The 15,094-nt window shown below is 44.7% G+C and overlaps 1 protein-coding gene across 1 annotated transcript in view; it reads right to left on the bottom strand.

Annotated features, from left to right (window-relative positions):
- CACNA1I (calcium voltage-gated channel subunit alpha1 I) overlaps positions 1-14,317 on the bottom strand; it is a 151,521-nt gene extending 137,204 nt beyond the window's left edge. Inside the window, exon 1 of the mRNA XM_026038292.1 lies at positions 14,037-14,317. Coding sequence (XP_025894077.1) covers positions 14,037-14,317 — 281 coding nt within the window. The remainder of the gene's footprint in view (positions 1-14,036) is intronic.
- Positions 14,318-15,094: the final 777 nt, after the last annotated feature.

Below are 15,094 nucleotides of genomic sequence, written 5' to 3'. Positions count from 1 at the left end.
TCCTGCTCCAAACACTTCCCCCTTCAACACCTAGCCTCATTTGCTCAAAGGTTCATCTGACTTTAGCAGTTTGAACTGAAACTTCCAAAGCAAGTATGTACACGCTGCTAAGGTTTTTTTTAAAAAAAAAAATCACTGAAAAATTAAGTCAAAAATCAACAGTTGAGAGGGGAAAAGAAATTAAAAAATCCACAGTAGCTTTGTAACACAGTCATCCACTGCCTGCCCATATGTTTTTTCCACAGCAGCCTGCATCCACAGGGAGGGGCAATGTTCAACCAAGACAGCGATGTGACATTTAGCAAATGGCTTTTATAGAAGTTTGCTGACAGCAGTGAAATAAAGAGCAACAGTAACACTGAACGTTCAGGCTCTGGAGCAGGCCCTGTCAGGCCCACAAGCAACATCCCCATCCCAACGCCCTTCTCACTCCAGGCCGAGCCCTCCACGCGGGCTCAAACCCTTTCTCTTCTCACTCTGCTTCTTCCCATCTCCTGTCCCCATTGACCCCTATTAGTGTCCCTCCAGCAGCCTTGGCCAGCCAACCCAATCCCCTGCTCTATGGGGCTCGCTCACACCATCACCCCAGTCCTTGCCTGTACCTCACCATGCTCCCTGTGGCCACCTCGGCCCTCTTGCTGCCTGCCTGCTCCTCCAGACTCATTTTCCTACTGGATTTCTCAGTGCCTCACTGCAGCCTCCTGCACAGGTCTCACGCCTGGTCCCTGTTTCCCAGATCCCAAATTAAACTTTAAGAGATAAACACAGTGTTACAAAAGGAAGAACTGAGCAGCTTTGAAAATCAGCCACCTCAGATATTTATATTTAGAAATAGCCACTCACATAGCGCTTAATGAAAACTGCAATCTTGCATTTCTTTGGTTCTGCCTCTGTGTGGGCCCAAAGATCCTTTGCACGAACTCTGCAATTTCAGAGACCCTGCAGGGCAGAACACAAGAAGGAAACACCTCTCTGTACTCAACAAGGACCAAAAAAATATAATAGAGGGGTCACTAGTTCATGCAAAGTGATAACAGGGTCAATATGTCAGGAGCAGTGGGAACCAGTAGCAACAAAGCAGAATGAACAGCCTGCTATATGGAAATATAGGGAGCAGACTTCTTCCTCCAGATGCTGCTTCTGCATAGAAGAGCAGACTACCACCTAGGGACCCTCCAGTCACTAAAATCTCATCCCTAAAGAGGCCTCCAGATGAGAAGATGAGTGCAATTGCCAACAGAGGGTTGCAAAACAGTGGGTCACCAAGGGTAGGGGAAAAAGAGAAGCAAACTCCACAGCAGGGAAGAACCCTACATCAGGGAAATGATTCACAAAGCAGCCACGGGGGAGAAAAAAATGCCATAAGAAAAAAATAACATCCTTCATCAAGAAATATCGTATTCGGCCAGTGGCACTGAACACCAGGCAGTACCACAAAGGCAATATATTGCACTTCTGTGAGCGTGTCTTTAAATATATTTCACTTATGACACAAACGTTCAAGGCCTACCCCAGATCTCTCGCCCGTGCATACAGCAGAGCCTGCCAGATTCACCCATAAAAAAACTCCCAAAAGCAAAAATGACATCACAAATTGGTGGATTTGGACAAAAACAATATAAAAATTATAATACGCACAAAGTATACTTCTGCAAGGATGGTTTAGCTAAATTATTGATAATAAAGCTTGCTAACCGACTGGTAAGTAATCTGTACATCTTGCAGCAAATAATGAAGTTGTATTTGTATGGGGGATTATTGCAGCACTTAGGTACTAGATTCTTGGCTCAGAAGCAAGACACAGAGCTCAAGTAATTGCAGGAAACATCTTTTGGGGGACTGTAAATGATACGACATGCATATTTGCCAAGTACATCTTTATGGTGCTTTAGCATACTCCTAAACAATAAACAAAGGCTTGGAAGGTAAGCAGTGATTTTGGATCTCTGACTTCAAAAAGCACCACCTCTGTGTGGAGGAAAGTATTTCTCACCCGTCAAATATTGAACTCCTGCCTCTTCCATGCCATGAGGCAGAACAGCTGCTGTTTGTTAGTTACAAACAGCCCGTTTCAACAGGAAGGTTAATATTTTATAGTGTGTTTTCTTCCCTTTGCCCATTGAGGCAAACTTCATAGCTAGCATTACAAGCACTGGATTCAGCAGCTTTCTCTTGGATAAATTTGTACTGATTTTTAGCCCTTTTTCATCCCCAACTCTTTAGGAGCAGAAATCCCATAAGAAGTGCATGTGGTGCACTCACTCTCTCAAGACACCCAGTTACTTTAAGTTACAGGCAATCTGGAAGCCCCTGCGGTATTCCAGCGTTTACACCACTCCAGGGAGGCAGTGATAAACAAAACTGGGTTATTAAAGATGAAACTTAACTCTCACAGGGGCTTGGGGGCTGGCAAGCAGGGTGAGACAGCAGGGTGGGTTCAGCTTTTATTCCAGCTCCCCCATGCCTGGCCAGGCTTCAGGCTGCGGCACAGAGCCCGGAGACTGYGGCTCCCGGCCAGCGTGCTCCCCTCGCATCTGCCTGCATTCACCGTCCCCCGAGAGCAGGGATCCGCAGGGAYCCCCTGTTCTCCCACACGGGACCTGTGCCAGCTGTTCTGAAAGCAGGTCCGTTGGGATGGCGTGGGGCAAGAGTGAGTGCAGCTCCCCAYGAACAGCAGCCTTGCTCCCGATCCTACATGTGGACAGGATGGGTGGAAGTGGGGGGGGCAGCTGTCTGGAGGATGCAGAAGGACAGATGCCCACAGATGTTTTTATTCCCACTGCTGGGAGAATGAAGCAGCTGGAAAGCAACTTGCAAAGATGAGGAAGATGAGGCAGTGAAAGCTCCAAGACGCCTGAGCATAATTGCCAAGCCTGGATCACTCTGCTTAGGATATCATTGCCTTTCCCCGCTTATCAAGGACACCTGACATCTTATTTCTTACCCCTTCTGCTTGCCCTCAAGTCCTACCACATTCACTGCCCTCCCATCCAGCCTCTTCCATAGCCCCTTCCTATCCTTCTGCAGATTTACTCCATAGTTAGGAGAAAGCCACCATTCTAAAAACAGGTAAATTCTCACATCTCTCCCCAGCACTGGCCTTTTCCCTCCTTTGAGGGCAACAAGTTATTTCCCTTGCTTAAATCCTACCTTTCAATGCTCATGACCTGTTCCCCTCCAGAAGTCTGTTTTCTGCAGTATTGGATAAGAAGGGCAGTCTACAGAAAGAGCCAATTCAAGGGTGTCAGCAATCAGCAGACACAGGCTCCCAGCAGTGAAAGCCAAGAGTGACAAAGAAGAGAGGAGGAAGAGAAAAAAAAATGTAGAGGGGAAAACGACAGACTGCCACAGATGGAGAAAGGAAAGGGGAGAGACAGGGTGGCTACTCACCCYGTAGAAGGGCTACAGGAGGAGCTGTGAGGACGCAACAGCTCGAAGAACAACACTCAAGGAGGGGAAGCGACGTGAGCAGCTAGTTTTTGTAGACTCAAGCACAGTAGGCAACAATGAGAGATGGGGGGGGGGCATGGAGGGGGGGCAAAAAAGAGCTAAAGGAAGAAGTGATAAAGAGAGTATGGTTTTGTACCATAAACAAGTATGGATTTTTCTTTCCTCCTGGATGAACTGCAGTACACAAATGTAAATGGCACCACTGTCTCAGGAGACAGAKAGCAACCCACATCATATCTCTGAACATCCCCAGTCCTGCTCAAGGGAATTGCTTCCCTGCCCTAATATTCATTGACTGATGCAATGGTCAGGTAGAAATTTGGAGAAAAAGACAGACAAGAAGGAGATCCTTCAGGAAGCGGCTCAGCTGGGTTATCACACAGAGCTAAGCTTCCCACAGGAAGCCTGTTCCCATCAGACTAGACCTGCCACCAGGACCATGCTGGTGAAAGATTTTAACCACAGCATTCRAATTCTGGCCCCAAACTATCCATCAGCCCAAGCCCCTCTGCAGGTTTTTCCTATTGCTGCCTTCCAGAGGCACACCTCACCACAGAGCCAGACATGGTGAGCCAGACACAGAGCTAGAATGATTTTAGGTTGAGCAAACTAATTGTGGGTTGTCCACTATAAGCCACCTGCAAATGAGTCGTGGCCACACAGCTTCACCTGCTTCAGATGAGCAATTTGGGCCTTGGGTGCCATCAAACACCTGCAGTGAAAAGTGCTAGCAGAGGTCTGAAAAACCCCTACTGCTGACTGCATTTCTACAGCAACGATCTCTATATACWGGAAGGAGGGTAACACCACCTTGTTACTCAGCTTCACTGGTCCACGACAGCAATCTATAGAGATCAAGTACTCATGGTGATTCTTTAGGATCTGGCACTCTTAATCTGCTTTCTTTGCTCAGCTCTACCCAGTCACCTCAGCCTCCTTCCTTAGCTGGGGAATCACCACTGTACTATCTGCTGGGAGGGAAAAAAATAAAAATAAAAAAGTAATGCCCTCTGTTAGTCTGTCCCTGTCTTTGAACCTTTCTTCCAAGGTGATTTCTGCTTGCTTCCCCAAATGGAGTCCACAAGGCTCTTCCAGAGAGAAGAGACGGAGCAGACCAGAGGRGACAGAAGCCCTGCCTGACAGAGCAGTAGAGCTAATCTGAAGCAGCACAGAGTGAATCCGTGACCCAAGGAGTGTCAGTATCCAAGGGCAAGAGCAGAGAAAGCCAGACCTGACCAAATACTGTCAGTCCAGACTAGAAGCACTTCCTTCTATCATTGCCCCTTCCAACAAGAAGGCTGGAAACCCCATTTTCCTGGCATTGTCAACAAACAGGGAAGCACAGGAGTTAACCACAGAGAAACAAGCTCCAAATAAACCACTTTGCCCCTGTTGCTCCAGAAAGATGCCCACCAGCTGCAGGCAGAGTGAAGCACCAGAGAGGCTGGCAAGTAGAGGAGCTGTGCAAAGGACTTAGCTAAGGTGCAGGATATGTAGGGAAAGAAATGCTGGAGAAGCCAGGTCTAGGGGAAAAAAATGTGCAGGAGACAGTTGGCACTGGAGTATGATGTGGGTGGACAAATGCCTAARGAGATGTGAAAAAAGGCTCAGAAAGGTCTTGAGAAGCCAAGAGGAAAAGGAGGAAGAAAGACCTACAACAGAAGAAGCAAGAGACTGAAAGCAAAAGGTTACATGCACACCAGGGACAAGAGCTGCGAGACAGGTATTGGTCAAGAAGAGAAAAGGAGATGGATATTGATTGCCATCCTCACCCTAGCAGAAGTTCTGAAGTCCAAGGGATAAATTCAGTGACGCCTTCCTGACAGTGGAAAATTTATAACTCTAATTCTGTGCCAGGGCTGACTGTGACCATCTTAACTAAAGGCAAACTCCAGAGAAAATCCTATGGGGTCTGCCAAAACTGCAAGGCCATGCACAGCACAATCCGCTCTGCTGCCTTCTATGGGCACCCCAGTCCCAAGGCTCCCCAGGACACCCACCAGCCCAGGCTGGGTACTGCAGACTTCAAACCCTATCTCCAGAAGCTCTCCAGCTTGCTGCTTGCCAAGCACTGGAGAAAGATTCGGTCCCCACTGCTGGTCACAGAGACTTTTTAAGTAGTTTACTCTCCAGAGGCTYTTCCAAGTTAAAATCCTGAATCCCATTTTTCAAAATCTAGTTGTTTAGAGGCTTAAACTAGCAGCACGTATAAAAAGACAAAGAGATATTTGTGCGAACTGGTGCTGCTCCCACACTCCAGTCTCTCACTAAAACACCTTCAGGGCTATTATCCACACAGAGACATTTCTATCACATCACAAGAGACATGTGAGACAGTGAGGCATGCAGCCCTTCAGAAGAAGTCACATGCTCCAAATAAAAGGATCTTCACCCTTCTCCTAATGAGAATTTTACTCCTCTGTCCTTGGTCAAGATGTCATAACATCCAGGAGTTGTAAAGATGACTTTTTCATATGGTCTTGTCCACTGCCCTGGTACCTCTCCTAGGTAGACCCAGGAAACAGGCTGCCAGAGGACTTTTGCAGCCAGTCACACACACCAACATAAGCCAGGGCATCATCCTCACCCCAGCACATGTGTGCTCATCCACACACATGGGGATCAGCAATGGGGACATCCCTTCCTCACCCAAACTGTGGTGCTGGGGTAGGCAGCAAGGAAGAGGGGCTGACGAGGTTACTTACAAAGCTTGTGTCTGGTCTGTTTTACACCAGGTTGCAGCCTCCACATATTCCCACCTTCCCAAGAGAATTTCTCTTCAGCATAGTAAAGGTTTTCCTAAATTAAAGGTTAACAGCTTAGCAGATTCTTTGCTCCTGTACACTCCCCAGGTCTGAACTAGGTCACCTTTTTTCATGCAGACCTTCCTTCTAACCATCCTGGGACCAGCTGCAGGCTATTTGCTGTAGAAGAGCTGCAACTCTATTAACCATTCCTCACCTGAAGCAGCACCAGCCAGGTGTTACGATCACAGCAAGTTCRGCTGCATGCAGGTCTTCCCCCAAGGTCTGGGGTAGGAAGAATGTCCTCACACCAGCAGCTAGTCAATTTGTTAGTGGCTAATTGTCTTAGTTAATATTGCTATAATTAATTATGCAGTTAAAGATTTGCTGCTCAAGGTATTTTGCAGGTCTTAAACTCAAAATGATTTTTTTTATTGCCCTTTCAAGAGCCCTTTCCAGCTCCCACATACACCYTGCTCCTGCAGTCAGGGACATCGAAAAAAGGCAAAGTGACCATTTCCCACAGAGAAAGTGGCTCTCTTTTCCCAGGCAAAATATATTCCAGTGAATAAACACCACAGAATAAACACAATATACTCCAAAAGAGTTTTTGGTGTTCACTTCATTTCACTAACACATTTTGCAGCAGAATGGGAAGGTACCTGGAAGCAGGGATGTTCCCTGCATTTCAGGGAGCACATCATCCATTTTTCTAGTCAGACAGTCCCAAATGCAGCATTTCTCTCAGGTCTGGCACTAACAACATCATCTCCACTGGATAATGCTGCACTATACATGACAGGACAGAGCCAATCTTCACAAGGCAAGGTTAGTGTAAATAGGTCTGTTTCCATGAGCAAAACAACACTGATTTATGCCAGCCAAGGATAATGCCTTTATCCTTATCCATCTCCTGTTTTCCCAAACCTTCTGTATACATTGGCTAGAAGTCCCAGGCCCACATCAAGAGACCTTATAAAGAAGATACTGCATTAAGAGGCCTAGACCCACTTTCCTGAAGCACAGGACATGGATCATTATCAGATCTTTTATTACTTTGGGCAGTAGGACATGCACACAGCAAGAAAATGCCCATCTCCYAAACCAATCAACGTTTTGCTGTTAGCCCTTCCTCTAACAGCAGGAATCTATCCTCCACTAACAGGGAAAATGCTCAGAGTTTTGCACGAAGACAGCAGAGATGTGTTAAGGATTTTTTTCGGACTTCTTTCCAATTCCATTAGCTTCCATGGACATTAAAGCTTCAGACAAAGGCAGGGCCCTGCTTTTGTTTTGTTATCCTGTTTCATTTCAGAGGCATGGCCTTCTTACTATAAAAACCTCCCCAGAAAAAGTTACAGGGATGGGAGGCAGAGGGATATCCCATCCAAGCATTTGTGCTTGGATGCACAGGGCCAGCTTGCAAACCAGCCAAATTTAGACTTCATCCTTTTGCATCTGCTCCCTTGCTTGGGATTGTGTACATGTCACAGACACGACTCAGTCAATCTATTATAAATCACAATCATGCAAATCCCTTTCAAATATATCCATCMCTTGTGTGCTACTAATGACAATACAATAGTTTAAACTCAATTTATACTATGTCTGACTGTGCAAACGATCCTTCGAAATTAAACTTCCCATTGTAAACTTGCACAATCAAATGACCCACGCTAATGGCATTCCCTTGTCACTGGCTCTTTTTTTCCTCTTCCTTTTTTAAATAAAGAATGTAATTTCCAGATGAGTTGACTGGTAGAGATTGCAATTTCTCTAACACTATCTACGGAGAGTATCTGCATGTCTAGTTTTCACACAGGTGGAATTAGGTGACATGAATCCAGTGAACTTCAGGAGAAGGATTAATAGAAAATCTATTAACTTATTATTATATAATAGGAAATATTATTATAGGGAAGCTTCCCCCCCACACACAAACACAGAAACTGATCACTTTAAAGAACATACTATTAACACAGAAAAGGTCCAGCAAAGTCATCTCCTAAAGAGATGGTTGTGGTGGCCCAGTGTCATGTGCTGGCTTTAAGCACTAATCAGGTTTACAGGCAACATGCTTATGAATTTAAAAGTTACCCTCATTTACAGAGGAGCAAACTTCATTCTACCAGTAGGGAGCTTGGTAGATTGGCAGGAAACCCAGCAAGCACTGAAGCAGGCTTGACCCCTTTTAGAACTGAAGAAACGTTGAGTACAATCCTAGAGAAACACTGGTACCACCAAACCTACCATTCCAGTGGTGAGCTTTGGATCAGTTCACTTTCCAATGCAACAGAAACAACTGTAAAGTTGAGTTAGCACATTACGGGAGGCAGAGAAGAYACATAACTTCTTATGAAAAAAGGAGAAAAAAAAGTTTGGACTTGTTGGATGTCAGGTACATAGACATATCTATTAACTGAAAAGCAGTCTACAGAGCTATGTAATCAAGAGAAATCAGTCCTAAGGAGGGCAGTAACACCTTTCCTGATTACCTGTAATGACACGAAGCTATCACAGGCCTCAGATAAGCGCCAGATACTTTCTCTGTCCTGTGAGTTCGATTTGCGAAGACAGACAGGAGAGACCTGTCTTTAAAACCAAGAAGCAGGAACAACACACCTATTTTAGTGCTGCCAACTACGTATACAAAAGCCAATACTTCTGACCCCAAGAGTGGAAAGCTGTGATCCATAGGTCTTCAAGAATGATGAAAGACGCTTAAATTCATGAGACAAGTCAATTTTTCATGTATTATTATATATTCCCATCACTTTTCCATTTTTTTTTCTCTACACACTAGACAAATAAGGCAGGAATATACTTTTTAACATGTGTACTTTTATTTGAACATGTATATAAATTAAAAAGAAAAGTAAAATTAATCAGAGGATTACAGAAGCTCAGGCCTTAAGACTGACATCAAATTTTACAGGAATCTTAATAAATTTTCAGCTGATGTTTGCTTATTAATTATCTACATCCAGTCATTATAAAGATTGCGGCAGGATTTTAGCAGTGCACCAGGCAATGGCTTAAGGCAGAAACAAGTACCATACTGCTGAAGCTGTAGGGAGCATTTCACTCACATCAAATAAATTGCCCAAACTGGAATTTGACCAGGCTGCAAAATGTAACGCAGCTATCCTGACGTAAGGCACCCGAAGCTCATTAGTGAGCAAGAAGATTTGCCAGCACCTCAGCTACGTGTGTCATCTGAAAAGCAACAGTTTTGGCAGCACAGGGTCCCCATACCCCACGGCATTGCTTGCGAGCCGGTAATTGGTACTCCTTGCAGCGACAGTGAGCGTGGAAACCATTTCCTTCTGCTCCTCCAGTGCTTGATACATCACTCCCATGTAGTGTTTCAGGCTGGCACTGCCTCTATTACTATTCCGATTTACAAGCGTTTTGCCTTCGGTTTGCTTCTATGTAAAAATCAATGGTACAAGGCAAGAAAGAGTTGAGGAATAAATCTGCCGGTTCTCCCAAGTCTCCTGCCTAAAAGCCCAAGGGCACCAAACACATAGCCCAAGCTGATAGAGCTGCAAGCAAAATTTATAAGAAAAGTAGCCCTATAACCATGGACTTCAGGAGTCCGTCCATAAGGTGGCAAAGCCTCCGCTTGGGGAATCATTAAGGCTTATGAGTTACCAGGCAGCCCCTCAGGAAGCAAGAGCAGTCATACTGGCTTTCAGTTATAAACCTGCTTTTTAGCCTCTAAAATTGTGGCTCCAACTATCAAAAATTAAGTGCGCATATAAGCTTTTGCACAAATGAGACCTCACTCCCTGCTCGTGCACCACTGAAATCAACTCAAAATGAAACATTTTAACGCATGAGAGCAAAGTAAGAGCCCAAGCAGCTGCTTTGCAAACTACAGAAGAGATGCAAAATGCAAAATGCAAAAAAAAAAAAAAAAAAAAAAAAAGANAAAAAAAAAAAAAAAAAAAAAAAAAAAAAAAAAGAGTGACTGAGTGGTGAACTGCAGTCTATCTCAATACTGCTACAGTTTTAGCATTGATTTTTTAATGGCATACATCATTTTTCCCCTTGACCCTTGTCAATATTATAATATTGACACGACAACAAAGGGAAGTTGAGGCCTCCTGGAAAGAGTTTCTTTTTAAAGAGAAACTCAAAGGATAAACCAAATCAGTTGACTTTGATGCTATGGATGGAGGGACTGTAAAGGCTTTATGGAATCCCAGGGAGGCCAACAGGGATGCAAAGGCCTGGGCGCCTTTTTCAGGCTTCTCACAATTTGCAAAGTGCATCAAGATCCGTTTGTGAGATGCCAGCCTTAAGATGCACAGCCTTAACTCAGTTCTGAACACATAATAAATTCATCAGATAAATGCTAGACATTTGTTTTAGTAGCATTTCACTCTCTTAACCCCATTTCCCCTCTGAGTTTACCCTGAAACCCTATTTGACATGTAATTCACATTTTATATCGGGTGGGAAGAGACAACTTAGAACCTCTCTCACAACCATATCTCAAATATTGACCACGTTAGCATTTCAGCTGCAACAGCTCCAGTCTATTACTCAGAACTACCAGCTTTACTCTTGTTCATAGAAACACAGAATAGAAATGAACCAAAACAAAGTGGCTTGCCACCAGTTTGGATGTTAGTGTGGTGAATCAAGCCAGGCTCCTTTCCATGCGCACTAGAAACTAGGCCAGACTCCACATGTAGTCTGCACTGCATACCCAGAAGATTATGCAGCAGTTGCCTTTATCTAGCAAGGTTAATCGGGGTTATATATATTAAAATAAAAAAAAAAAAAAAAGGCACCAATACGCTAAAACAATGCAGACATTCATTCATATTGTATGTAAAAGCACTCCAGAAATACACAGTCACCAAACTTGGAAGCATCGGATTCCTTTTGCCCATATAGCACAGTGGCGGAAAGTACCATAAATATTCCCTTAGGGAACAAACTTCAGGTTTTGCTTGGAACAACGCTGTCCCTATCTTAAAATGGASTTATGGTCTCCAATAATTGCAGTAAGAGCATCACACACTTATATGCCATCATGCATCCAGAAGATCTTTTAAAACACACATACAAATGTTTTTCCTCCCCTCCTACTGCACTGCAGCAAAGCAATACAGCAGTTGTTTAATAGCACATAACCATTGCAGGACTATTCATGGAAGGGAAAATAATCTACAGGGGAGGGTGGATTTAAATAGGTGGAACGCAATTACCTAAATTGAAATTTGGTAGTTAATGACTTCACACTTACAAAAATTGCCACGTAGTCTTTAATGATCAAAGCTTCCATTTTGAGTCTCATTGAAAATACTTCCATAATCTAACGATCACGAAGTTCTGGCCTAGTAGAAAGTCAACAAGAAGATTAACAAGCTTTTAACTAAYGCCCCGCCCCTGCTTTTTGCTGAATTTTTAGGAAAAGCCAGGTGCTGCCCTGTGATAGCAACCCAGCCTGCCCCTACTCGGCATAGGAGAGCTGAAAAGCTAATTGTCCAATATTATAGGGATTTTAAAAGACTTCAGACTAAGAAGAAGGCAATAAACATACATATTATCGAGAAGACACAATCTGAGTTTCATAAAAGCACCTCTTACAAAAGAGACTTATTTCCAGGCCAGAATGAAGCCACAGTGTGCAGCCTGCAGCCAGGTCATGGAACAGTCCAATTTCTATAGGGCTATCAGCAGAAAAAAAAATGCACTGCCAAAGATTTATCCTGACCTACAAGAAATCTGGATGGGCCGAAGTGATCTCTCATTTGAAAAACCACAGAACTACTGCATTGATCATTTGAAGTAATAACCAGAAATAGAGGAGAGAGGCACAGAATCTTCTCCAATCAGTCTCTGCTTTTCAAATAATCTTCTAACTTCACATAGCTGAACTGAAATTGCAGCTTTGAAAGYCCTTTCAAAAGGCACCCAGCAATCTCACCACTGTCCTTTGCCATCTGTGTCACGTGCCACTGGCTCCAAAGTCATTCAACAGGTGACTGAACATGGCTTTTTCCTTCCTTCTATAGACCTCACTGGGAGGAGATCATTTTCAGAGCAGAATAGCATGCATATCTCAGGATTAAAATGAAGTAGCATTTAAACACCAAGATGAGCAAATAGATGTCAAACTCCTTGAATAACAGAACTCCAGTGTCCAAAAACTCCACACTGCACCTCACAGTGGAATGACTTCCAACTTTGAGCCTCCATCTCAGGTCTGGTCTATAGCTTTTGTCCCAGCTTTTGCATCAAGTTTGCTCATCAAAGCACAGACCATGAATGTATTACCCTAAGTCTCCACAAGACTCACAGGTCACAATTGCTACAGCCATACAGCTAATGAAAAAATTATTCATTATTCAAGATGAAGTTTCAATATTTTAAAGAACAGCTAGCAGAAAGCAATGCATAAGTCCTAAACTAGCAACAAGTTCTCAGTTATAACCTGTGCTTGAGACTTCASAACATTTCTGAGGGCTTCCAGACTGTAAAATAAGAAAGCAGATCTGAAACTATGCCTTGCTTCGGTTTTGAAATTAAAACAAAGCTCCAGATTCATCCGTCATCTAGGGTTACCTGCTGCTGCTGACAACAAGACTCACTCGGAATTTGGTTCTGAAAGCCAAAAATCTCTTAATAGTGCTCTACAAGTCTCTACCGTGTGCCTGCACGCTCACATTTAATCTAAAAGCCAGCACACCAAAACCATTTTAATTATCCTTATGGATAATACACAGCTACCTAAAACTGGAAAAAAAAAGGGGGGGGGGGGGAATGTAGCATCTCCCCCCTCCCAAAAATAAATAAATAAATAAACACATTTAATCTAAAAGCCAGCACACCAAAACCATTTTAATTATCCTTATGGATAATACACAGCTACCTAAAACTGGAAAAAAAAAAAGGGGGGGGGGGGAATGTAGCATCCTCCCCCTCCCAATAAATAAATAAATAAATAAATAAATGTGCCAGTAAATCTTCCCTTGTCTGCTTTTTATACCGAATCAGCTTAGAGAGCCCCGGGGAAGTTGCTTTCTAGAGGCCTCAGTACGAATTAATAGTGCAGGTAACTTGTTTGCGCTGTTGTGTGCAGGGGCCTCACTGCAATCAAGGCACCAAGAATAAGTAATGATTTATGTGTGTGGTTTGCTGACCTCCTTCAAAAGGGGGAGCAGTGCTAATGTGCTAACAATCTATCACTGAGGGTATGAGGCTCAGCATCAGATTTAGGTTAGATTCTTCAATTTACTCCTGACCAGAAATCAAGGTAAGGTATCCCCAGAACAATGATGCTTGTTTGCCAGGTAAGAGGTCACTTTGACATCTTTGCAGCTGAGGCCCAGGAAAAGTTTCCTTCGCGAAGGGAAAGCTGAAAGATGAAAACAGAGTCGAGCTCTGTCTCTTCCTGGTGCCCTCTACTCTCGGTGGAGGAATCACTTCTGTTTATGGTGACCTGACAACAAGCTTCCTAGATCAGTGGCCTCCCTTCTTTGTCCTAGGGCAATGGTGAAAGGGGAGAAGGGAAGAGGAAAGACAGGCTTGTTAAAATGCCTTTCCTCAGCCCTCTCTTCTACCCTCATCCACTGCTGTCTCCGTGATGATGGCTGACAGCAGCTCTCTCTGAAGTCCCTTCTTTCATAAGCAGACTCTTTTGATCATACATTGCAACAGCTGCGGTTCTGTTTAAATGCAAGTGAGGAGCAAAGTGGTTTGTTAAATATGTAGGAAACTTTATTCCTTACCTGTCAGGCGTGCTGCGAGGGCAGGGARCGGGGAGGGATGGGGCAGGGGGGAGTGAAAGGGGAGCAGGGAGAAGAGGCAGATTGCAAAGGATATGGATTGCAGACCATTTTGATGCACCAGTTCCGAGGGCTGGTAGTCTGCTTCAAGCAGAAGAACACGACCGGGGCCAAGTCAGGGTAGGGAACATCGGGATCAGGTGGCGAGTTGACTTCTTCATCCTCACCCAGATCTGGTGAGGACGGAGGCTGCTCCAGTGGCGTTTGCTGCTCTGAGATGCCCAGATCCATGGACTCCAGGGGGCAGATGGCAGAATTATGAGGGGGCTGAGGGCCCGAGTGCCACGTGGAGGGAGGCTGGGAGACGAACTCTGCCATGCCAGCCRCAAGTGAGAGCCCCTGGAGAAGAGGGGAGAAACACAACTCACATGAGGCATGAGCAACAAGGGTACAACACACTTCTGCTCTGTTAGTGATCTTGGAGCAGGGGAGAGTCACAGGACTGACAGCTCTGACAAATGTTTACCTGTGGCCAGACACTGCACCGAAGGAATTTCAAGCAGAACTTCACATTTTAGTACTAATGGGGCACTGTGGCTGTTTTCCCTGGGACTAAACAAGCAGGGGAAGTGGAACAGCAAGCTTTTCCCAGCATTTCTCTTTTCTGTCAATCTCTTTCTCTAACAGGACTCTCCTGGCTTGTCTTCCCCATGAAGAACAATTTAAGTGAGCTTTGTAGCCTCTGGGACAGCCTGGCTCCTGAGCACACTGCTGCGCCCTCTCAGCCGATCGTGCCACCTCCTTTGGAGCCGCCTCRAGCGCTGCCATGCAGAGCGATGTGGACCCAACCTGAAATACTGCAGCCACTCTGCCCTCCCCAACCCTTGCAGGACACAGTCCTGCCAAGCCCAGCTTCATCTCTGCTGCCTCAAGCATGCGCTCTCCTCCCTGGGGAAACCCTGTGTCGGCCTCACTCTGCACCGCTCGCAGAGTAGGCTCCATGAGAGTGAGACTGTGAATTTATGTCAAATCTGTACAGAAGCAGCTCTCACACAGAGCCATAATGCAAACTATAAGCAGGAATTAAACATTATGGGAGCATGTAGGGCTCCACAGTACCATGGAAGAACTGGGAAGGCATGTTGCAAAAGCTGT

Source organism: Nothoprocta perdicaria, unplaced genomic scaffold (assembly GCF_003342845.1).
Source record: "Nothoprocta perdicaria isolate Ctin4 unplaced genomic scaffold, notPer1 scaffold_206, whole genome shotgun sequence".
Classification (NCBI taxonomy): domain Eukaryota; kingdom Metazoa; phylum Chordata; class Aves; order Tinamiformes; family Tinamidae; genus Nothoprocta; species Nothoprocta perdicaria.
This window is presented reverse-complemented; position numbering and strand designations above follow the sequence as displayed.